The sequence below is a fragment of the Pituophis catenifer genome, unplaced genomic scaffold, assembly GCF_029215685.1.
Source record: "Pituophis catenifer annectens isolate HBS135680 unplaced genomic scaffold, rPitCat1.0.hap2 SCAF_6, whole genome shotgun sequence".
NCBI classification, from domain to species: Eukaryota; Metazoa; Chordata; class Lepidosauria; order Squamata; family Colubridae; genus Pituophis; species Pituophis catenifer.
Genome location: NW_027256886.1, coordinates 65,281,361 through 65,306,491, shown reverse-complemented (window position 1 = coordinate 65,306,491; position 25,131 = coordinate 65,281,361). Strand labels below are relative to the sequence as shown.

At 37.7% G+C, this 25,131-nt stretch overlaps 1 protein-coding gene across 4 annotated transcripts in view; it reads left to right on the top strand.

Annotated features, from left to right (window-relative positions):
* Window positions 1-25,131, top strand: part of DNTT (DNA nucleotidylexotransferase) — a 192,861-nt gene that overhangs the window by 58,133 nt on the left and 109,597 nt on the right. For all 4 annotated transcript variants that reach the window (XM_070945616.1, XM_070945615.1, XM_070945614.1 and 1 more), the window contains 4 exons: window positions 2,430-2,600; window positions 4,591-4,662; window positions 11,329-11,452; window positions 17,880-18,012. In XM_070945616.1, coding sequence (XP_070801717.1) covers window positions 2,430-2,600; window positions 4,591-4,662; window positions 11,329-11,452; window positions 17,880-18,012 — 500 coding nt within the window. The remainder of the gene's footprint in view (window positions 1-2,429; window positions 2,601-4,590; window positions 4,663-11,328; window positions 11,453-17,879; window positions 18,013-25,131) is intronic.

The following is a 25,131-nucleotide window of genomic DNA, read 5'->3' as shown; positions in this document are numbered from 1 at the left end:
ACATACTTATTCATATAATCACTGCATTATATACGTACCTACTATACATTAAATATTGCATTTTCACTATAATATCTTCTCTTAACAGTCACTATACATTGATTTTAGATTTCTTTTTCAGCCAATTATACCACCTATTCCAAGTTTTGTAATAAATGGTTTCCTCTCTGTCTTTGAGTTCCTTCATTAACTTATCTGATTCTGCATACTCTAGCACCTTTTTTTATAATCATCGTGTTTGATGGAGCATCCAAACAATGTTTTACTAGCAATATATACCTACGTATGTATGTGTGTGTATTTCTGTATGTGTACGGTTAGAGCATATGCTATGTTGTAAGTTGCTAAAACCTGAAGATTTCAGCATACACAGGGATTTCAGAATTTTTTATATGATCAAGTTTCAATTTGCAATATTTGTCCAAAATAGTAATAACATTACTTTTTTAAAATCCTTGTATGGGCCTCAATTTGCAATAAAGCATTCAATTAGCATTAAAGAAATCTGTTGTTACTGAAATATACCTAGTTACTTTAGAGAAATAGACACACAATTATAGAGCTAGACTTCCTTATGAGCCTATGACAGGTGACAAACATTGCCCCTGGATTGGGAAAATACTCAATCAGATGTCAGACAAATGAGTTTTGGGATTTTGTTTTTGTTTTTACACATTGGAGATGATGGGCAGAAATAATTTCCATCAAATAAATCAGGGCGGAAGCTGAGATGCAGGTTCCTTCTGCTGGGTCCTGTGGCAGGTTGGAGAAGCTGAGGAAGCAGAGGCAGGAAATTATATTGTTTCTGATGCCTCAATACTGCTGTTATTTAGAGAACATCACTGAAAGGTGGTTAATCTGCAAGCTGCACTATCAAGATGGTTTCCTTCTCTTCTCCCTTTTGCAAAGACAATATGATCTTTGTTTCCTATATTGCTATGAACTACAGAAGTGCTTACAAAACCTTTTTATTCACTTTTGCAATAATTTTGCACCATCTCATTATTATATACTTTATTCATTAAACATGAAACTCAGTCAACTGAACATTCAAAAATGCATCACAAATACCATTGACTGGTGGTATTGGTTGATACGGGTTGCTGCCAGCGTCCTAGTTATCAACCAAGTACCTTGAGATGTACGATGTTCCAAGTAGCGCAGTTTTCTGCAGTTCCATTGCTGTTATTGCAGGAAGCTGCAATTTGTTGATGTATCTTATAAAATTCTTGGACATGGTACCAAATGCCCCGATGACTATGGGTATCACTGTTACATGTTTCATCCATAGCCATGTAGTTTTAATTGCCAGGTCGCAATACTTCGTGATTTTTTTCAGTACTACTACTACTACTACTACTACTACTACTATTACTATTATTATTATTATTATTATTATTATTATTATTATTATTATTTCTCCTCCTCCTCTACCACCACCGCCTTACATTTATCACAAGTTATTAGTAAAATATGACAAGATTCCCAGGGTGGGGGGAGGAAGGAAGATGTATCCAACAAATCCAGAACAAATAATAATAATAATAATAATAATAATAATAATAATAATAATAATAATAATAATAATAATAATAATACCATCTAGGAAGCTGGCAGCAACCTGTATCAACCATTAGCACCAGTCAATTGTATTTGTGACACATTTTTAAATGTTCAGTTGACTGAGTTTCATGTTTAATGAATAAAAGAGATAATAATGAGATTTGAAATGTTCAAATGGCAAAAGATATATTACTGTGGAGATGTCGTCAGGGTTACTCACTGCTTCTGGTATCTCCAAATTCTTTCTGAAATTGGTACTCAGCCTGTGGTGTTCAGAGTAGAGGATATCAAAATCTGACAGATGGTAGATGTGGCATCATGATTCAAGCTTTGCCACTTTGGTATTTGTGGTCATACTGTATGCATATTCAAAAGAAGTGGGTCTTGGACTGCAATGTCCACCATCCATCTTGCAAATTTCGACCTATCCATGGACACTCTCCAGCAACTCTTTTATTTCAGCAGGGTTGACTTCCGATTGTGGAATTTGAACCTGCTTTAAACTATTATCTTTGATTGCTTCAAACTAAGACATTTTCATGAAAAGATATATTTGAAAAAAACAAGATTGGAGTAAAGTCTTCAACAAGGTAGCAATTACTTTACTTTTTTAGGCTCTGGAAATTTATCCAGATTCTATTGATCCACATTCTCTGGCTAGTGGAAGCTAAAACAACACATAATAGTTCATTGCAGGATATGGTGTTAAAGATAGCCATGAGCAAAATATTTAGTGGGTTAGCAATTATGATTTACATTTATCATAATATAAAGACATTTGTTCATCCACTTACAAGTTTTAAACTTTCTGCCTGCTCTAAAGTGTTACTAATTTTTTCCCTGTTTCCTATCTTTCCTGCTTCAAGGATGCGTTTGAAATCCTGGTTGAAAACTATGAATTCAATGAAAATAAAGAGTTTTGCCTTGCATTTGGAAGAGCAGCTTCCCTGCTGAAGTGTCTTCCATTCACTGTAGTTCAAGTGAATGACACTGAAGGGTTGCCCTGGATGGGAGAACAAGTCAAAGAAATAATTGAGGTATGTTATGTGAAATGTCACATAATGCTTTTTGAAAGCATTCCCACTCAGAGACACCCATCCATTATTTCTTTGTGCCCATGTTGGGTTGGTCTTTCTCCTCTCAATACAGATAATCCTTGATTTATAATAATTCATTAGCGGCTGTTCAGAGTTATGGCGGCACTGAAAAAAAATGACTTTCACACCCACAACCCCATGACCCCATGATGCAAATTAGGGTGCTTGGCAAAAGGCATGTATTTATTATGGTTACAACATCCCAGGGCCATGTGATTGCCATTTGTGACCTTCCCAGCCAGCTTCCAATGAGCACAGTCAATAAGGGAAGCCAGATTTGCTTAACAACCATATGATTCACTCAACAATGGCAGTGATTGGCTTAACAAACATGGGCCCAAATGGTCACAAAATCAGTCGCAACTCATTTCACGACCACCTTGCTTAGCAACAGTAAATCTGGTCCCAATTGAGGACACAAGTCAAGGATTACTGTATTCAACTTATTCAAAACCATATGGATTTTTATTTATTTATTTATTTGTTTCCATTTATATACCGCCCTTCTCCAATAGGACTCAGGGCAGTGAACAGCCGAAATAAAAACAGAACATACAAAATTTAAAAACAGTTTAAAATGATTAAATATTTTTTTGGCTGTAATTTAAAACAACCCAATTTAAAATCAATTAAAATTTAACTCAAAACTGGATAGGTGTGGTGGGAACAATAAAATATACCTTATGCAAATAGAATGCTGTGGTTCTGTTCTAGACCTGATCCCTGACATAAGAAAGAAAATATTTAATATGTTACACCTCAAACATTGTAGCTTAGCTCCAGGGGTGGGAGCAGTGGTGGGTTCTAACTGGCTTTACGACCGGTTCTCTTCGTTCACGCGCTTTGTGTGTGATTGCCGCAAGCGTGTTAGGAATAGGCCCAGCTGAGGTGCAGCAATTCACTTTGCCGCGCCTATCAGCTGGGCTAAAAATAAAGAAATATAAGGTAGGAATAACGCGGGGGTGGGCGGAAGGGCCCAGCTCCTGGACAAAGAGAACCGGTTCGGTGACGTCATATCGTCACCGCTACCGGCTCAGCCGAACCGGGCCGAACCGGGAGGAACCCACCACTGGGTGGGAGTCTGCTGTTTCCAACCAGCTTGGGCCTATCGGTAGCTCCGACGATCAGCTGAGATTGAACTGGTTCACTCCAACGATCAGCTGGGCCCGCCTGCCTGCCCCTACACTATACCTACCTTTATTTCCTTTGTTTGAAGCCCAGCTGATCGGTGCTGCAGCACGGATTGCCGTGCCTCAGCTGTTTTATTCACCGGAGCTGCAGTAGAAGGTGTTGTTTTCAAATGTACTGCACACGTGCGAAGCGCGCGCAAAGTACGCAAAGCGAACCGGTTGTTATACCAATTGAATCCCACAACTGTTTAGCTCTCTCTGGGTACATGGGAGAACCTTTGTCTCAAGGCAATAACATCCCTCCCAGCACTTAGCAAGAAACATTAGAAATCCCTCCCATTCTCTTTTTTGAAACAAGATCATTTCATTGTGTTAATTTTTGTTGAGCGTCTCTAGGAATCGCATTTGTACCAAAGCATTAAAATTAAAGACAATTTGCAAAACAGCCCCTTCCCCTGATCATTTTTAGCAACAGACGTATTTTCCTCTTTGCAATGTAGATGGATGTTAAGGAAGGGGAGGGGGAGCACTATAATTAAATGCTGCCTAGAATCGCTGTTCAGATTCTCCTTTCAGTTTATTGTGCAACAGTAAAAGCTCAGCAGCATTTTTTTAAAAAATGCCTCGCATGCTTATCTTCTAACAAAACCAACAACGCTAAGTATGTGTAAGAGTTCAGCTTGAATTTTAAAACAGGACTGCTAAAGCACTGAGAGGCTATTAGAAGTAATTAGATTGCAACATAAATACCACAGAAATGTGTATAAACCTGCACAAATATGTCTCTCCTATGCATTCAGGATATATTAGAAGAAGGGGAGAGTTCTAAAGTGAAAGCAGTGCTAAATGATGAAAACTACAGATCAATTAAAGTAAGTTGGATTATGCTTTTCTTTTTGATAGTTGCCAAGTGGTGTATATAAGTTTTCTCTGTGTTTCTTCCTCTGAGTCTGCAGACTGGATTACAAGGAAAAAGGAAATCTAAATTTGGTTTGGTTAAGAAGGAAATACAGTGGCTAGGAAAGTTGCAATCCCCTTCCCAAATCTGGTGCCCTTCAAGTAAACTAAATGGTTTTGGATTCTGAAAGCATAGAACATAGAATAACAGAGTTGGAAGTGACCTTGAAGGTCATTTAGACCAACCCCATGCTCAAGCTGGAGACCCTATACCAAATGTTGATGGAGATTCTCAGTCATCCAGGCCATGGTTGTCCCAAAGGTGCTTTTTTCAAGAGGCAACTGGATTTTTTCTGGATTTTCTTCGAAGACATGTCACTTCTCATCCAAGAAGCTTCTTCAGCTCTGAAGAAGAAGAGTTGAAGAAGATTCTTGGATCAGAAGCAAAACGTCTTCAAAGAAAAACCAGAAAGTCCACTTGCCTCTTGAAAAAAGTACCTTTGGGACATGTCATCCGAACACATTGTTCAATACAGTTGACTTATGACCACAACGACTTATGACTACAATGGAGCCCAAAATTTCTGTTGCTAAGTGAGACATTTATTAAATGAGTTTTGCCCCAATTTACGACCTTTCTTGCCACAGTTGTTCAGCGAATTACTCAGTTGTTAACATGGTTGTTAAGTGAATCTGGCTTTCACATTGATTTTGCCTATCAGAAGGTCGCAAAAGGGGAATCACATAACCCAGGGACATTCGTCATAAATATGAGTCAGTTGCCGAGGTCTGAGTTTTGATCACATGAAAGTGGGGATCCTGCAATGGTTGTAAGTATGAACAATGGTCATAAGTCACTTTTTTCAGTGACATTGCAACTTCAAACGATCACTGAGCAAACTGTTGTAGGACCAAGGACCACCTGTAATAAATGTTGGACGTCTGAAAATTCTGCTGGATATCCTATGAAATGTAATTAGTTAATGACAAATGACTTTGCTATTTTACTTTTCCAATGTTAGGTATATGAAAAGTATTGTATGTATGGTGCCATTGAATCGAAATCTGGCATTCAAATTTAACCCTCTCACCCCCATGTGGGATATGCTGAGTGATTTTTTAGATGTCTCATTATTTCTCCAACAACAGGATTGTTGTAGTGTTCATAAAATAACTGAAGAGCCTGGTAAATTCCAGTTTCCAGACGAAAGTTGAGATATAAAACTTACAATAAATATTTGTCCATGTCATGGATTTGAGCACCTGGACACTGGAGAAGCTTTGATCCAGATGTCAAATATAAATGACACACAACCTCTCAGAATCTGCTCTGAAAAACCTACTTCTTGAATTAATGCATTGGCAATCCATGGTGTTCTTTGTTCTAAATGAACAGCAATCAACATATTTAATGAATAATTTTTCAACTGCTCAACATCTATTGAATGAGACAAGATACAAGTGTAGTAATTAATTAATTAACCATTTCATTTATCTGTTACTAATTGTGCTAACAGTAGCATATAAATCATTGGGATTTAGCCTTAATTTTAAGTCCATTTAGTTGGCTCATTTAAGCCTGATTTCCAAGTAAATTTGTTTAGGTTGAAGTTTAATTGCACATAAAGTGATTTACAACAGGATGATGGCCATGAAGAAATCTAACTTTACTGAGAGTGTTTAAAAAAGCAGATAATATTTCTGAGTGATGGAAAAGTTTAATTTTGTTTCCTTTTCTGCCAGTGATAGCTCATGCTTTATAAACGTTATTCTGACCATTGTGCAAGAGTTAATAACAATTCTGTGAATTCTCATGATCTTATTAACAAAATGCTAGAGAATTAATAGATAAGAATTTAAGTAATTTTTGACAAATGAGATTACAAAATATAATAGCTCTTCCTAACAAGGACCATGCTTTTCACAAAGAGTAGATAATTTCACTTGCTATATCTAAAATGACAAGCCATACATATTCCAGAATCATTCTTTTCTTTTCTTTATTGTTTTTGCATTAATAAATAATCTTGGAAATACAAGATAAATTAGCATGACCCATATTCAAAGCCTGGAGATTCAACACAAAGGAAGATTTAAAGTGGACTCTCCAGCCAGTTCTAAAATTCAATGAATTCAATTACTTGCAATGAAACTTTGAGAAACAATCCATTTACAAGCACATGCATAATAGATGCATTGATCTTCTGCTGAAATATCAGCTTGTATGAAGATCATTGCTTTGTTTTCTCAATAGCTTTCTAGGATCAACTAGTCTCTAGTTGAAGCACCAATAAAACTTTATGGTTGAGAGTCCTGATGGCATAGTGATTAAACACTGCCCACAGGCTGGGGTTTGATCCTGACAGAGCCAGGGATGGGCTGCTGGAGGGGGGTCGCAGGGGTTCGGGAGAACCTCTACCTAAGATTCTGTGCAGTTCGAAGAACCCCCAAATCCCACTCCTGGCTGGCCCTGCCCACCCCTCCCTCCCCTTCCCAGGAGTTCCCAGCCAGCCCATTTTGGATGCAGGTAAGTGCATGGCGCGCATGGAGGCTCAGGGACGGCAAAAAACGGCCCTACTGGAAGTTCAGGAAGGCTGGAAACGGGCTCGTTCCAGCCTCCAGAGGGCCTCTGAAGCCTGGGGAGGCAATTTTCACCGTCCTGGAGGCTCAAGGAAAGCCTCCAGAGCCCGGGGAGGGCTCCCCCCACCATGGTGCAGGAGGCTGACTAGACCCCACCCACCATGGGCCACGCCCACTCAGCAACTGGGCAGAGAACCCCTTCCTAAAATTTTTGAAGCCCATCCCTGGACAGAGCTCAAGTTTGGCTCAGCTGTCTATCCTTCCAAGGTTGGTATAATGAGTACCTAGATTGTTGAGATTAGGGTTAGGGTTATGCTGATTTTGTAAACCACTCTGAGAGTGCTGTAAAGCACTATGGGGTGGTATACCAGTCTAAGTGTTATTGCTGTTGCTATTTATTTGACCTAGGAGAGAACTACCTCTTAGAACATGATTTTTACCAAAACCAAGAAAAAGAGAAAAGGCTTAAAAACCTCCTTTTTTGGGTGATGTATTTCAGGAAAGAGAGAAGACCTGAAAGGATGGACAGTTGTATTTCAATGGGTAGAAAGTGGTTTTAATTGGGATCCTTGATGATGTTACTCATTGTCAGACATGTTTTACAAATCCATTCTGCAACCCAACAAGACAGGCACAGACTTCAGAGGATAATTAGAACTGCAGAAAAAACAATTACTACCAACCTGCCTTCCATTGAGGACCTGTATACTGCAGAGTCAAAAAGAAGGCTGTGAAAATATTTACAGATCTCTTGAATCCTGGACATACACAAATTGTTTCAACTCCCACCCTCAAAACGACACTATAGAGCTCTGCACACCAGAACAATTAGACACAGTTTTTTCCCGAATGCCATCACCCTGCTAAACAAATAATTCCCTCAACACTGTCAAACTATTCACTAAGTCTGCATTACTATTAATCTTCTCATCGTTCCTATCACCCATCGCCTCCCACTTATGACTGTATGACTTATAACTTTGTTGCTTCTATTCTTACGATTTATATTGATTGTTTCCTAGTATGATTTGATTGCTTATTTGTACCTTATGATTGTCATTAAGTGTTGTACCTTATGATTCTTGATGAATGTATCTTTTCTTTTTACGTACACTGAGAGCATATGTACCAAAGACAAATTTGTTGTGTGTCCAATCACACTTGGTCAATAAAGAATTCTTTTTTTTAAAATCAAGTTTTATTGATCCCCCCCCTCCCATTTTCACCCGCATATTTTATGAACAGAGTTTTGGCCATATCATAATTTATACAATTTAACATATTCAAGTACATTTTACTCAGTTACAATTTTTGCCAAAATTTTCTTTTTCCATTTTTTAATCATGTCTTAAAATTTCTATGCTTATTTATATAAACAATATCTTAATTCATCCTCAAATTCTAATTTTTCTGTTTTAATTCATATTTATTCTCTTTTATTTTTTAATAACTCATTCTTTATCCTAGTACATTTATGCATGTTCGGGGTTGCCTTTCTTCCATTTTATCTTTTTTTATTGTACAGCAATCTTTCTTCTCAATCTCTCCCTCCCTTCTTTCCTTTCTACTTTCTTCGTCTCTCTTCTCCTACTCCACTTCCCCTTCCTTTCTCCCTCTCCTCCTCTCTTTCTCCCTTTCTAACCCTCTCTCCTACTCTTATTTCCCCTCCCTTCTTTCTTCCCCTCTTTCCTTTCTTTCCATTCCTCTCTCTCCTTCTTCCTCCCTTCCATCCCTCTACTCCTCTTTCATCTCTCTCTATTGCTGTATCTATTTTCAATTTTCAATTTTCTATTTTCCACTATGGTGTCCAGGCAACCCTGACTTTTCTTTCATTTATTTTCTCAAAATTCCCCTTATCTTTTAATTATTAACAATGTATTTCAATTTATTCCATTTTTATCTTAAATCCTTTACTAGTATAACCTTCCAACCCTTAACAATATCTTTCTTCTATTTTATTTCTTACATATATTGTTTTATTCTTACTTGCATCATTTATTAACATTTCCTTTTTATTCAATTTTACATTTCAATTTTCCCCTTAATTTCAATTAATTCTTTTGTTACTATTATTTCTCTCGAATTTGTACATCTTCCAACAACAAAATATATAGTCCATTCTGTTTTTCACATTGCATCTACTGATCTATTTTGCATCAAATAGAGTATTTCTTCTTTTTTACTTACTTACCAAGTTTCATTTTATCTTTACTTATATCCCTTTTACAATAATCTGTATCTTCCTTCTAAATTCCTTTTTATATATGATTTCTAAAGTTAACATCCTTCTCTTCAACTTAACATATTCAGCTTTTAAATTCCTTTTTACTATCTCCTATTTTTTTTAATTTCTCCACAATTCCATTTCTTGACACTTTCCTCCCTTTCTCACATTCCCTTGCCTCCTTCTCCTCCTTTTTCTTCCCAATTTCTTTCTCTTCTCTTCCTTTTTGAGATGTATTCCCCCTTATCCATTTTTATTCTATCACTATTAATCCCAGTGTAATCAGCTTTTTTATTCTGTCACTGTTAATCCCAGTGTGATTATCTTTTTTATTCTATCACTATTAATCCCAGTGTAATCATCTGTATCTTTGGCCAATTATCTAATCTAATAATTCTGTCTCTCCTCCCTAGTGATTTAGTAAAGTCTCTGTTTCCTTTTGTACTCTTCCCTGCTTTTATTAATAAATGTAATATTTGCATTGCTGTTCAATCTATAGCAAATATTACTAAGTAGGAGTACTTGCAGCTGCTTGCTGCAATCTACGTGCTTTTCAAATTTAGGTATACAGAAGGTAGTCCTCACTTAAAGGAACACTTGTCTGACTTTTCCATCATGATTGTCATTTGCAACTTTGACTTTGCTACCAGCTTCCGACAAGCAAAGTCAACAGGGAAGATGACAGGAGGTGGCAAATGGCAACCACATGACATTGTGTTTGTTGGTTTGAGCTCCAAGCTTGGTGATTTGGTTGCAAACATTTCGTCCCCATTTGAGGAGACATCTTCAGGGCAGTTTGGATTGTCCAAAGCTTTTGGATTGACAATCCAAAGTGCACTTAAGATGTCTCATTGAATGGGGATGAAACATTTGCAACCAAATTGCCAAGCTTGGAGCTCAAACCAACAATATAACTATCAACCCGAGCTACTAATATTTAAAGACATTTCAACATGACATTGTGTTTAATGACAGCATGGCATTCGCTTAATGATGGCAACTGGAAGCTCTGGAATTGCCATCACTAAGTGGCACAATCAATATGGCTGCATTGCTTGGCTACACAAGTCCTGGTCCCAATTACTATAGTTAAATGAGCATTACCTGAAATGTATTTCCTTCATATTTCATACAGTCGTACCTGAAGTGGCCATTTAGAATAGAATCATAGAATTCTAGGGCTGGAAAGGACCTCAGAGGTCTCCTGCTCGAGGAGTCCAAGGAGTCTCCTGTCCAAGAAAGCCAAGTGGATTTGCAATGTGCACCTGGGGTTTTGCAGTGAAGATCTCAAATTCAGACAATACATTTCCTGACTGCGGGAAAGTTCAGACACAAATCTCCCAAGCATAACTGAAGAGATGTCCTTCCCCTGCCCGCCCCGGTAAAAAAAAAATGACTCTAATGGCCATTGCCAGATCCTCAAAAAATGTGCTGGAAGAGACTGATGATGCCACAGCTCAGAAAGTGGGGGACAAATGGGAGGGGTTTAGCATTTCTCACCATCTATTGGTGTAGTCATGTGGTCTAGCAAGGCACTGGGTTCACTAGGATAGTGATAGAGACAGGGAGCAGGAGAAGTGAGCGACAGATCCGAAGAACAATCTTTGATTATGTGGAGAGCAAAGAAAGAGCGGAGGAAGAGGAAAAGAGAGGGCGCGGGGGTGGGGGGGGGGAACTGCATTTCCATAGAGTTTCATACAGTAAATATAGTAATTACAGTGTGGCTGGAACTCTTGCATTGGTATTAAAATTCAGGAGAAAATATGAAACTCTGCCTCACACTTATGACCTAGCGCTCTGCAGACTATTAAATTGAATACATTTCTACTCTACATAGCTCTTTACTTCTGTTTTTGGAGTTGGATTGAAGACATCTGACAAATGGTACAAAATGGGACTACGAACTCTGGAAGAAGTCAAATGTAACAAGAACCTAACACTGACAAGAATGCAAAAAGCAGGTAAACATTATCTAACTGTATGTTCAGTCTTGAAAACAGCATTAGTTAAACTAGCAAATAGGTGTGCAAATATGCTCTGTTTGGTTAATGCAGCTTCCCCTAATGTGAGTGTGAGATGTAAATGCCTTATTCCCTAATGTGTAAATAATGTATATATGGGACATCGGGGGTTAACTTATTCTTTGGTTCCTAATGTATTCATAATTCACCACTCCCATTCTTGGCTCCACCCCTTGTATATATAAGGAGCCACCTTCACCATTTTTCTTGCTTCTATCTGTGAATATTCAGTGAATATAGAATGCCTGTTATAATTAAAGAGAAATATATTTAAACCTCTAACTCTTATTATCATTATTGAGTCTGATCCTGAAAATATTGCAACAAGCTGGTAGCAGAGGATGGTTAATTGACTCAATAAATACTTAAAGATGTCTAAGAAAGATAAGCCCAACACCAGGGCCTACAGCAAAGAAATAGAAACTGAACAAGAAATAATCAACGAATCCACAAACGCGATTTCGAGAGAATCCGAAGAATACACCACTGAAGAAGAAGAACTAATAAATGAAAATAATGACCAGGAGGAAATCGAAATAGAAAATAACGAACTCAGGTCAGAGATATTAAAACTATTAAAAAGCCAGAAGAATGATGAAAGCCTCATCGCGAATCTCCAAGAAATGCTGAAAAACAGCGGAGCAGCGAGAGAGAAAAACATTGCTAAAGAGAAACCCAAAGACCAAAAAACTGTGAGTGATATGACTACAGAGAAAGTCGTTATGAAAAAGAAAAGATGTGATCCCGCGCGAAATTTTGAATGGCAGCCATCTTGGTTCCAACAAGCCTCCAAAGTGAGCGAAGCAGAGCCAATCAAAATGCTCAGTTCAAAATTTCTGGCGCGAAAAACGTTATCAGACAACGAAAGCGAAAAGGAAGATTCAAACTCTTCAGAAGAACCAGAATCAGAAAGCGAAGACGACTTAACGAAATCCCAAGTAAAGTCAGCAATGAAGACGCTTTTTGCTGCATTTGGGCCAAAATTAAAAATTTCCAAAGCGACAACGAAGAAGCTAGAGAACAAGCCGATACCTCAAGACCTGCACGCTCCCATCCTGACTTCGAGAGCGACGACGCCCAAGCCCAGAGAGCCATGTCGATTCCGCCCTACACCGCAGACCGGATCAAGTACCAACGCACACAAAAGAAAGAAAAGAGCAGTCGCCGCCATCAAAACTCCTAAAACCGAGCCAGAAACCGACTCGTCTGAAGAGGAGCGGAGCGAGCGAGCTGCAATGGAGAGAACCTTCCACGACGACGCCAAAGAAGAAATGAGCAACGCGCATGTGCGAAACTACGTAGACGGTCCGGAAAGACTTGAACTGGCCAGAGAACCGCGCAGACTCGTTGCGAGCATCCCCATGCCGTTTTGCAATTTCCTGCACTTGCGAGACCACGGACTACCTCAGGTTGTAAGTAATGGACAAAATAATGTGGGAAACTTACCCAGTGACTTCCCAAAACTTAGAGTTGATGGCATTAATTTGCAAGAATGGTATCAACAGCTCCAGGTTGTCTTTATGAAAGAAAATTTGCTATTCTTTATCACTAGTCCTCCAAGAAGACCTTGGACTTTAAAAATAGATTGTTTACATCATAGAGCATTTTTCTTAATAATATCTAGCGTGTCTCCTGCAATGTATCATAGCATCAAACCAAACCTAACTGTTTCAGAAATAATTCAATGCATGTTTAATCTGTTTCACAGCGATAGTGTAGCTACCACTACAAGAATGTCTAAGGATTTCTTTTCTTCCAGAGTAAAACCAGGGGTTTCCATAAGTGAGCATTTGATATCTCTAAACAAAATAAGAGCTGAGCTGCATTTGAGGGGGGAAGTGATTTCAGATCAAACAATGAAAAGTGTTATTATCAATTCACTTGATTCATCATGGGATAGTTTTATGTCACACTTAGACACCATCAATCTAGGATATTTATCCATAGAAAGTCTATCTAACAAATTGATAGCAGAAGACAATTCAAGAAAAAATCGTTCCAGCAATCACACAGAACACAAATCTTTTAGGAAGGTAGCTTTCCAGGAAAAATACAATGAAGCTTTTAAATGCCATAATTGTGGGTCCAGGGAACACAATAGAAGAGACTGTCCCAAAATCTCAAAGGAGAGACATAGGTCAGAGTATAGGAGCAAATACAATTATAGACAGTCTTCCACAGATAGACATAAATATAGAAGCCCACCAAATTACAGAGATAGTAGAGGGGGTAGAGAAAATTCAAAAGAGAGAAAATCTGGTTCACTGAATGGACTAAATAAACAAGACAGCACTAAAACACAACAAAATGAGAACAATAATTGGCTTATTGATTCTGGGGCAACCAACCACACCACTAATAACAAAAATATATTGTCTTCATTTACAGAAGATAAATTTGTAATAAAGGTAGCTAATCAAGAAAAGGTTCAAGTATTAGGCAGAGGAAATGTGACCTTGCCTGGCCTAGGAAAAATAGAGGGGGTATTGTTAATTCCAGAAATACCTCATAACATACTAAGTGCCATAAAACTAAGCAGAGATTCTGACATCAATATAGTTTTCTCAAAGGGGAAAGCAACTTTAGAGAAGGACAAAACAAATGTAGGCACTGTGATGATTAAAGGAGGCCTACCCTATCTAATAACAAAAGAAAGATGGTTACATAACATTGATTCAAATATGGAAGATTGTATTGAGGCAGATGATGAAAATGTTAGTAACAGTGACAATGATGAATGTAAAATATCTCATGATCACGCAAATACACACAATGAGAAGAAACCAAGAATAGGTAAACCAATTCATGATGAGTGTGCTCACATCTTGCATAGGAAGTTAGGACATGCAAGTTTTCCTGTAGTACAAAAAATGACTGAACACGCAGAAGGTGTCAAAATAAAAAATTGTGAAAATTATTTGGAATGCTCAGTATGTAAATCCACTAAACTAAAAACTAGTCCCAGACCAAAAAAATCCAACAGATCAACTAACAAAATTTTTGACTTAGTACATATGGACCTAGTTGGTCCATTAACTCCATCAATCACTTATAGAAAACGTTACTTCCTAACAATAGTAGACGATTACAGTCGCTATGGTTTTGTTTACACATTAAAACACAAGGATGAAACCTTTCAGAAATTTAAGGAATTCTACAAACGCATAGAAACACAACATAATATCAGAATAAAACAAATTATGACAGATAGGGGATGTGAATTCATGTCTAAAGAATTCTCCCAATGGTTAAAGGATAGAGGAATGCTACATTTCACGTCTAGTCCATTTTCTGCGTTCCAAAACGGGATTGCAGAGAGAAAGAATTCCACACTACAAACCATGATTAGGTGCACATTAGCTGGTTTAGGCAAACAATTTTGGTCAGAGGCCTTACATTATTCAAATTACACTCAAAATAGAACCTGGTCCAGTATTGTGAATAAAACACCATATGAGGTGATGTATAATAGGAAACCCAAATTAGCACACATGCACATATTTGGAGTCACTGCAGACGTACACATACCTAAGCAGTTGAGAAGAAAGGGAGAAAACGTATCCAGAAGATTAAGATTTATGGGATATGAAACTGGCACCAAAGGGTACAGATTCATTGATAATAATAACAAATTTATAGTCTCCAGAACAGCTGTGTTCCATGAACAGGCCAATTGGTCTAAATTACATCTTAATGAAATATTTCCAAATAAATGCAAAGATACAAAATCTTGTGAGGAAGGGACAATAGAAAATCAAAATATCAACAAAAATAAAAACAAAACCAAAACTTGGACAAATAGTCAGCACAAAATAAAGACAGACACATTAACAAAAAAGGAAGCAAGATATTTGCATGATAACCATAGCAAACCCGAAAGAGCTATTAGAAACAATAGAAATCAAGTACCAAATAAATACAGAGATTACATAATGCATATGGATGGTGAACAAATGACACCTAATACATATGAGGAAGTATTAAAACTCCCTCGTGAAGAAAAGGAAAAATGGGAACTAGCTATGAAAAAAGAGATGGAAAGTTTGCAAGGATTAAATGTGTTTACACCTGCGATTGCACCTAAAGATAAAACGATTATAGGTACCAGGTGGATTTATAAAATTAAGAATCTAGAAGGAGGCAATACTCTATACAAAGCTAGATTGGTTGCACAAGGTTATGCACAAAAATATCCGGAGGACTACACTGACACATACTCCCCCACAGTGAGAACAGAGAGTGTTAAAACAGCTCTAGTAGTGGCATCTGCACTCAATCTTGATGTATTTCAATATGACATACAGACTGCGTATTTACACGCAAAACTAGATAAGGAAATATATGTAAGAGCACCACACAGTCAATACACTAATAAGAATGAAATTTGGCTATTGAACAAGAGTCTATACGGATTAAAGCAATCTGGCAAAAGATGGTACGATTGCTTGGTAAAAGTACTTAAGACCATGGATTTCAACGCTACCACTGCTGATAACTGTTTCTTTGTAAAAAAGAGTGATGATCATATTGAATTTGTATTAATTTATGTAGATGATATTTTATATATAGGAAAACACAAGGAGAGAAGAGAAACCTTTGTAAATAAGCTAAACGAACATTTCTCGTTGAAATCTCTAGGTAAAGTAAACAAATACCTTGGTGTACAAATTAACAAAACTAGAAGGGGATTCAAACTTACTCAGAAAGATAAAATCATTGAACTTCTGAACAAATGCAATTTAAACAATGCCAAACCCTGTGACACTCCTATGCAAACTGATTTCCTTAGAAACACTGATGAATCTTCCCCTGAATTCAAGGATAATACATTTTATAGATCAGTCATAGGTTCACTTCTTTATATATCTAATTGGACCAGGCCAGATATTGCATTACCGCTCAACTTATTGTCAAGATATGTTAGCAAACCAACAATGTATCATTGGGAAGCAGTCAAAAGAATTCTAAGATATCTGAAAAGTACATTAGACTTTTGCTTAGTATTAGAACCTAGTAATGATAAAGAACCAAAACTTACATGTTACGCAGATGCGGATTGGGCTGGAGATATATCATGCAGAAAGAGCACTTCTGGTTATATTTTTCTATTAAATGACTGTCCAGTTTACTGGTACACTGGTAAACAAGAACTGGTAGCCACTTCGACCACAGAAGCGGAATATGTTTGTTTGTCCAAAGCTGCAAATAACCTTGTATGGTTTAATGATTTGATTTCAGATGTTTGGAAAAAACCTGCTTTGCCTTTTGTTATGCATGAAGATAATAAAGCAGCCATTGAAATATCCAGATCCGATGCCATTGGACAAAGGTCCAGGCATATAGATATAAAATTTAAGCATATGAGACAATTGTCTCAAGATGGATTTATCAAAGCAGTGCATTGTGATACCTCTGAACAATTAGCTGACATATTGACGAAGCCTTTACCTTCTAAACAGCACAAATATTTAACATCAAAATTATATGTCTTATATTGTCCTGAATCTGAATGTAATTGGTGTTGTATAGCGAACCGGCATTTAGAGGGGGATTTGTGAGATGTAAATGCCTTATTCCCTAATGTGTAAATAATGTATATATGGGACATTGGGGGTTAACTTATTCTTTGGTTCCTAATGTATTCATAATTCACCACTCCCATTCTTGGCTCCACCCCTTGTATATATAAGGAGCCACCTTCACCATTTTTCTTGCTTCTATCTGTGAATATTCAGTGAATATAGAATGCCTGTTATAATTAAAGAGAAATATATTTAAACCTCTAACTCTTATTATCATTATTGAGTCTGATCCTGAAAATATTGCAACAGTGAGGATTTCCAGATATATAGTGGCTGCAATTCCCAGGGTTCCTCATCAGAATCGCCAGAAAATCTGGGAGTTGTAAGTAGTTTTAAGCAACATAATCTTAAATTACTTATAAACAGCAACAAAATAATAAAAAGCAGAAAAGCCAACATGGAAGCTCCTGCTACTTCCACACATTTCCACATGTTCACAAACAACTTTAGTAGACCACACCCTCATACTACCCCAAAACATGCTTATGGGACAAGCCACTTATATTCAAGATTTTTTAGAAGATTATGAGAGTGGGGGCCTTTTGGATCCCAGGGAGATGTTCCAAGGGGTAAGGCCCACCAGAAGAGGCACAGTGCCTAGGTCCCACTAGATGGTAACATTTAGGGGAAGGGATTTAGAGTTTACCTATCCTATCAGAGTGAATAGAACAGGCAGTTATCCTTGGGGAGAGGCAGTGCTACAAATAACCAGGCCATTGGCTATTAAACCAGTACTTTGAATTGTACAATGATATGAGATGTATAATATAAGAATCATTTTTCAGGTTTCTTGTACTATGATGACCTTATTAGCTCTGTATCTAAAGCCGAAGCAGATGCAGCAACTCGGATTGTTCAAGATACAGTGTGGAAAATTTTACCCGATGCTGTTGTAACATTAACTGGTGGCTTCCGAAGGTAAGTATAAAATACAGGTTTTCTGGAAATTTTATCTGTGGAAGGACTGGGTTAGTGTTTTTGCAAACCATGGCAATGCCATGTTGAATCAGGTTGGATTTTTAAAATAAAATATGTTATACAAATGTTTTGCATTAAAAAAACCCTAAATAATTTCAGGAGAGAGAGGGATGAATGTTGATAATGTTTTAGAAATAACCAATTTGTAGACAAAAACATGGGAGTATTCATTATCCCCAAAGGATTGAGAGAAAATCCTTATAAATTTCCTACCTTTTTCTGTGATGGGGTTAGAGCTAATCTTGGTCCAAGGTAGGTTGACTCCCAGAATTCTAGAAATTGAAATCTACGTGTCTTAAGGTTGTCAAGGTTGAAAAAAAACTATTGTAGAATAATGGTGGGTGATGAACATCCAATGCTTGGATGAACTTTAACTTTCAGTAACTTCAACGAGCATTGCTAATGTTGAGGGATGCTCAAAGTTGTAGCTTAAATGACATCTGGACAAACACCGTTTTTTACCCACACCCTTCTGACTGAAAAATAAGAGGCCTACTGTCTGCTTGTCATACAAATACATACTCATCCTGGTGTTTTCCTTTCAAAGTAAAGTATGTTATGCAGACTACTGAAAAGGAGTAGCAATAGCAACAACACTTATACAATGCTTCGTAGTGCTTTACAATCCTCTCTAAGTGGTTTACAGAATCAACATATTGCCGCCAACAATTTGGCTCCTCATTTTACTGACCTCGGAAGGATGGAAGGCAGAGTCAACCCTGAGGTGGTCGGGATAGCAATTGGCAGAATTAGCCTGCAATATTGCATTCTAACCATTGTGCCATTGGCTCTTTTGTATGAAATATTAAGAAATTAAAAGCACAAAATAAGAAAAAAAATAGTCAAAAATAGTTTACTCCAATACTTTTCTTTTGTTTTTTCCTATTTTTTTCTACACATAGGTGCACTACTTCATACATCGTCTTTAGTTCTTAAAGCTCCTCACCTCATTCTTTTTCAAGATCTCACCAACTCACTTTCTTCTTCTTGACCCACTCACTCTTTCCTTCCATATATTTATTTTGCAATTCTATCTTCAACCATTCTCTCTGTATGATAATGCTGGCCCATATACTTCTGTTGTAACATCACACATTTTTGTATTCAATCCACATCTATTCAGAAACCACTCATTCTTGACCCTATCTCTGTTTCTTCTACCATGCGCATGTCTTAAGTAAAGGATCCTCACTGCATTTGGTGCTTATTTTTCTCTTGACATTCCATATCCATTTAGCAAAACAGGAAGAAGCACACTTGTATACACAACACTTCTTGCTTCTTTTGGCAAACATGAATTCCTCACAACAGATCACAGACTACAAACCTTACATGAAAATAATTGAAAGAGTGAGAAAACTGGAGGCTTCTATGTTTAAATAAATAATCAGCACTGTTCCTATATATTTGAATTACTTATGTATAAAAATGACATGTGTTCTGATTTCACTGGTATTCCTAAAATAAAAAAGTTTGGAAAATATCAGCTGTCAATAAGGAATACAGGGGCATAAGAATAGATCTTTACTTGATATTGAAATGTAATATTGTAGCAATATTATTATAGTTAGCTTATATTGCAGCAATAGTAGCAAGGTAATGAAGCTACAACCGGACTCATTTTCCCCTCTTGATATTGCATGCAATACTTCATTCTTGCAAAAAATGCAATATTATATTTGTTAGGAAGGCACTTGGAAGAACTTGATCTATGCTGAGGGAGGAAGATTAGAAAGATAAAACTAGAATTGTGAGAGATGTAAACAAAACACGACAATAATAAAAATGAATTTGCCTAAAATGTTCTCCTTCTGGTAAAACATTACAGTCACATAGTAATGAAGATTCTTTTGAACCAACATTGATGGACCAAATTTGGATAGGCCCACTTCTTCAGGAGAACCTACTGGAGGCAAAGAACAAATGGACAAATCAGAGCCAGAGAGGTGGGATCTCTGGAAAGCTCTATAGACTTTTGAGGAAATAAAAGATGTAGATAATCTATCAGCAAATATGGAAGAATTTGGACATGAACTCTGTTATATTTAGCTTTTCCCCTATCCATTTCCCTTGGTTTTTAGCTTATTTAATCCATATTTGTATTGATACATAAGAAGCTTGACTGTATATGAATTCTCTTCCACTTCCATTAGGTATAAGTTATTTCATTATTTGTTTCTTTATTCATTTTTTAGTAAGATCAATTAGGCAGGAAATTCACGATTAAAAGTATGGTTTTCTTTACAAGTATAGCAATAGCAATAAGACTTATATACCGCTTCACAGTGCTTTTACAGCCCTCTCTAAGCGGTTTACAGAGTCAGCATATTGCCCCCAACAATCTGGGTCCTCATTTTACCCACCTCGGAAGGATGGAAGGCTGAGTCAACCTTGAGCCAGTGAGACTGGCTCAGCAGTCAGTAGAAGTATCCCGCAATACTGCGCCATCACAACTCATGTAGCCTTTAAGTGGAAGTATCAGTTATAAAGAGCTGTGTCTTGCACACACACGATATTAGGATTTCACCACAGAAGATAATTTTGGCTACGAAAGAAGCTAGACACATGCATATAGCTTACCAGTACTACCAGGGAGCCTTGGTAGTACAGTGGTCTAAAGCACCCTGTTATTAAGCTGTTATTAAGAACAGCTGCCTGCAATTACTGCAGGTTCGAATCTCGCCAAGGCTCAAGGTTGACTCAGCCTTCCATCCTTTCTAAGGTAGGTAAATTGAGGACCCAGTTGTGGGGGCAATAAGCTGACTTTGTATAAATATACAAAAGAATGAAGGCTATTGCTTAGCGCATTGTAAGCCGCCCTGAGTCTCCGGAGAAGGGCGGCATATAAATCAAATTAAAAAAAAAAGTGAATTACAGCGATGTTTATTACTGTACAAACTTAGTGTGATGTATATTTGCAATAATTCTAATGATTAGCTCTTTATATGTGTACAGTATACATGGAGAGCGTGTAATGTAAAAAATTTAACTATATTAACAGAATTTTAACTAAATGACTCAAATCCAACTTTATAAAATAAAATAAAATATTAATCCAAAGGGGGAAATGGGGTAGAGAAAACATCTCAGAAGCGCCCCCCCCCCCAGCTCCATGGAAAATAAAAGCAGGGAAGGGGGCTGCAAAACTTGCAAGATTCTGTTGCTGTAATCTTACAATAATCCTACCTTAAGGGCTGACATCAATTTTGCAAGTCTGGAAATCCTTTCCCCCTCCCTTGCCTTTGTGTTCCAGGCAACTAGGGAGGGTCCCTCTTTTAGACTCAGATTTCCCTTATCAGACTGTTATCTAGCCTGTGGCTCTTTCTCCTGTCTCCCAAGGTTATTCTTGCAGCCTACTGCAGAGTTCTAGAGACAGGAGAGAATTTGAAGGCAACAGTCTCAGCACAGCTGGGACCCCATCATATTGCAGTGATGTCTTGCAGGACAGATTGCTGTATGACAGCTTCAGACTTTGTTTCTGATTCATATTATACTGGAGAAACAAAGTAAAGTACTAGATGCCAGTCTAAATTAGATTCAGCTATAGTTCTGGGTCCTGGTATGAACGTATGAAGAACTTCAGAACTTATGAAGGAATGCCATCTTTCCATACCTTCTTACCTTTATCCTAAAATCATATAGGATGCCTTGCTTTGAATGCTCCCCTCCCATTGAGTTATAGTGAATTGCACTCAGGGAAGTACCTTTTGTTGAAAGAGACCAAGTTTTCAAACTTGGCAACTTCAAGATGTGTGGACAGCTCCCAGAAGTCCTCAGTCAGCATAAGGAATTCTGGAAGGCGAATTATGCACATCTTAAGGTTGTCAAGTTTGAAAAACACTGATCTAAATTGTTGGGAGTCAGACTAAATTAGTAATATGCGATATAGTTATCTGAGAATTTTACCTGAAACGTCCTGGATTATCCATTTATTTCCCAAAGCTTTTGCTAGGGCAAAACTTTGGATTCCATTTTCTGAAAACAGACATCTTCCTCTGATGTCAAAGGACTATGGGATTTCACTAACATTAAACTAATTTCCTGGAAGAATATTCTGATTTTTTGTTTTGTTTTGCTCTGAATAAAGGCATTTAAGATCAAGCTTTGTGGAAATAGTGTTATTATGCCATGTATGCATCATGGAATCTAACTCAACTGAATTCTAAATATTCTTTTATTAATTTGTGCCTTGTGACTTTTCACTTGTTTATATCTGCTGCACTGGGTTAGGATACGATAAAAACACCTTTCAGCAATCACACTTCTATTTGAGTGATTAAAAAAAAATTGCAGAGCAAGAAAACGGTGATTAAAAAACAACAACCTAAAAGTATCTTTTCTATCCATAGTGTCAATGGGAATGAATTTATGGTGTTCTTAGCAAGGCTCTTGACTGAACACCATACAAAGGAAATCAGAGTATGTTTCAATAAATTATTGAAAAGTATGTGCATACTGTATTTGGATTTAGTGCTGTATATTATATAATGATGCACTATGATAGCTAGCTCCTTATATCAAAACAGAAGCAAAGTATTTTACGAAGCCAATTACAGTAGGGACTTCTCTATTACTGTATGTATTTTTTAAAGAGTATATAAAACCTGCATTTTTATAAACCAGAACTGCATTGAATATTTTTTTTGGTTTCATATTTTGACAGACTAGTAATTTGAGATGAATATTCTCCTTTTATCTCAGATGTGTTCAGTAGCATGCCTTTTGCTAATCATTGTTGTTTTAGTAACTTTCTTACACACCTTCTGTTTTTGTTTTCCTGGTTTTTTCCCTCCTGGAAAGATTACCTAATCCAGTCAGGGATCAGATAGTCAGAAGGGAGATCTTACAAGTCTCTTACTCACTTGCCTTCCCAAAATACGACCTCCTTCCTCCCTCTCCCCCAAATTACCTATAAATGGTACATTTGTGTGTATGCCTAAGCATATTCCATTAGCTAATAAATACGTCTCAAAGGTGCTTTTTCAAAAGGCAACTGGACTGTTTTTTCCTTGAGGAAGGAGAAGACATTTTGCTTCTCATCCAAGAAGCTTCATCGATGCTGAAGGGTAATCATAATAACGATACCAATAAGAGAAGATAGTAGAAATGATGAGAAGGATAATAGTAATACAGCCATACTCAGGGCCGGATTTAGATGAAAAGAGGCCCTAGGCTATTCCACTTATGAGGCCCTTTCACCTATAGTGAAAGTGTAATTTTAATTTTGCTAACAATTTGAATGTAGGCCCCTCTTGATCTTGAGGCCCTAGGCTGAAGCCTAGTTAGCCTATAGGAAAATCCGGCCCTGGCCATACTACATGGGTAAGTATCGTTAGACATAAGATAGTACTGTGGGAATTAGGTGTTCATCAGAGTGATAGCATAACGGAAAAAACTGTCTCTGCGTCTAGTTGTTTTGCAATGCAGTGCCCTGGAGCAGTGTCCTGAAGGGAGGAGTTGAAACAGTTTATGTCCAGATTGTGAGAGGTCTGTAGATATTTTCTCAACCCTCTTTCTGACCCATGCAGCATACAGGTCCTCAATGGAAGATGGGCTGGTTGTAATTGTTTTTTGTGCAGCCCTAACTATTCACTGAAGTCTATATCTGTCCTGTTTACTTGCTATAATGAGCCAGACAGTTATAGAAGTACAAATAAAATTGTACAAATGAAACAAATGAAAGTACAACAGAAGGAAGATGCCCTAAGAGCAAAATGAAGCAACGAATGCATGCTTATTAACATTGGGTTTCAAGGAGGTTTTCCATACTGTATAAGCAATTTATGGTGTCATCCAACCATCGCTATGGCGATACATCATTAATGAAGGCTTTCTATCACCATAGCAATGGTAGAGTGAGGCTATAGATCATTACTATGGAAATACTTGTATATGGAGTTAATTTTCCCCCCCCACTCCTTGCTCATTGAGACGGCTGATTACAAAAAGACAAATCTAGGAGCGGGGAGAACGGAAATACGGAAAACTATCATTTGTTTATTTAGAAGACTTTTAATATCTATATAAATATCTCAGGAAACTTGAACCGAAAAGATATTTGTGATAAATTGAACAAAGTTATTCAGACCATAGAGGTCTTTGTCTTATATATCTCTAATGCTTATTCCATATACCTTTATTCATCTAAAAGTTCTGAATCGGTGCATTCCACTGTATTCGTTTCATTGTAAGATTCCTTGGATTCAAGTTTGCACCACTCTCTTATATATGGTGAAAGCTCTTGTCTTTCAGTGGCTCATAATAGAGGACTCTTTCATTCCTGGCAGTAGAGCTCAGAGCATCAGTGGGATGAACAAGGCCCTTCACCAACACATGATAACAATCCATAAAGGGGATATATTGCCCTAGGACAGTGATGGCTAACCTTTTCTTGACCGTGTGCCCAAAGCGTGTGCATGCACACGGGAATGTGTGCATGTGTGCCCGAACCCCCAAAATGCAATGTGCATGTGCCCCCAGCATGCACCCCACCCCCGCATGCACACGCAGCCCCCCGCATATGTCCTGCCTTCTGCACTTTCATGCACGGGCCCCTCACATGCACTCCGCCTCATGCATAGAAGTGTGGCTCCCCCGCATGCAGTCCATTCCCCCGCCCCCGTGCATGTGTGGCAGAGATCCGAAGACCAGCTGGCTGGTGGGAGGTGCGCACGCATGCATGGCGGAGCTGAACTGGGGTGATGGCTTGCATGCTATCAGAGAGGGCACTGAGTGCCACCTCTGGTTCGCCACCATGGCCCTAGGAAGTATGTAGCTACAGAATAAAACAATCAAATTAATTACAAAATGAGCTTGATGAATGACAGAAAAGTCCATGACTCCAGTTGTTGTTAAGGGGACATTAAACTCATAGCCCAATTTCAGCTTGGAAAACCTTCAGCAGGTGATCTTTGACCACTAGAATTAAGAAAAGTAAATGTAGAATGATGAAGAGTAATGTTGGCTAATCTTTTTATTTGTACTGATCAGACAGTGTAATATCCCCCGAGATCAGAGTCTAGTCATTGTAGTTCTGATCTGTAAAAAATGGGAATGCTT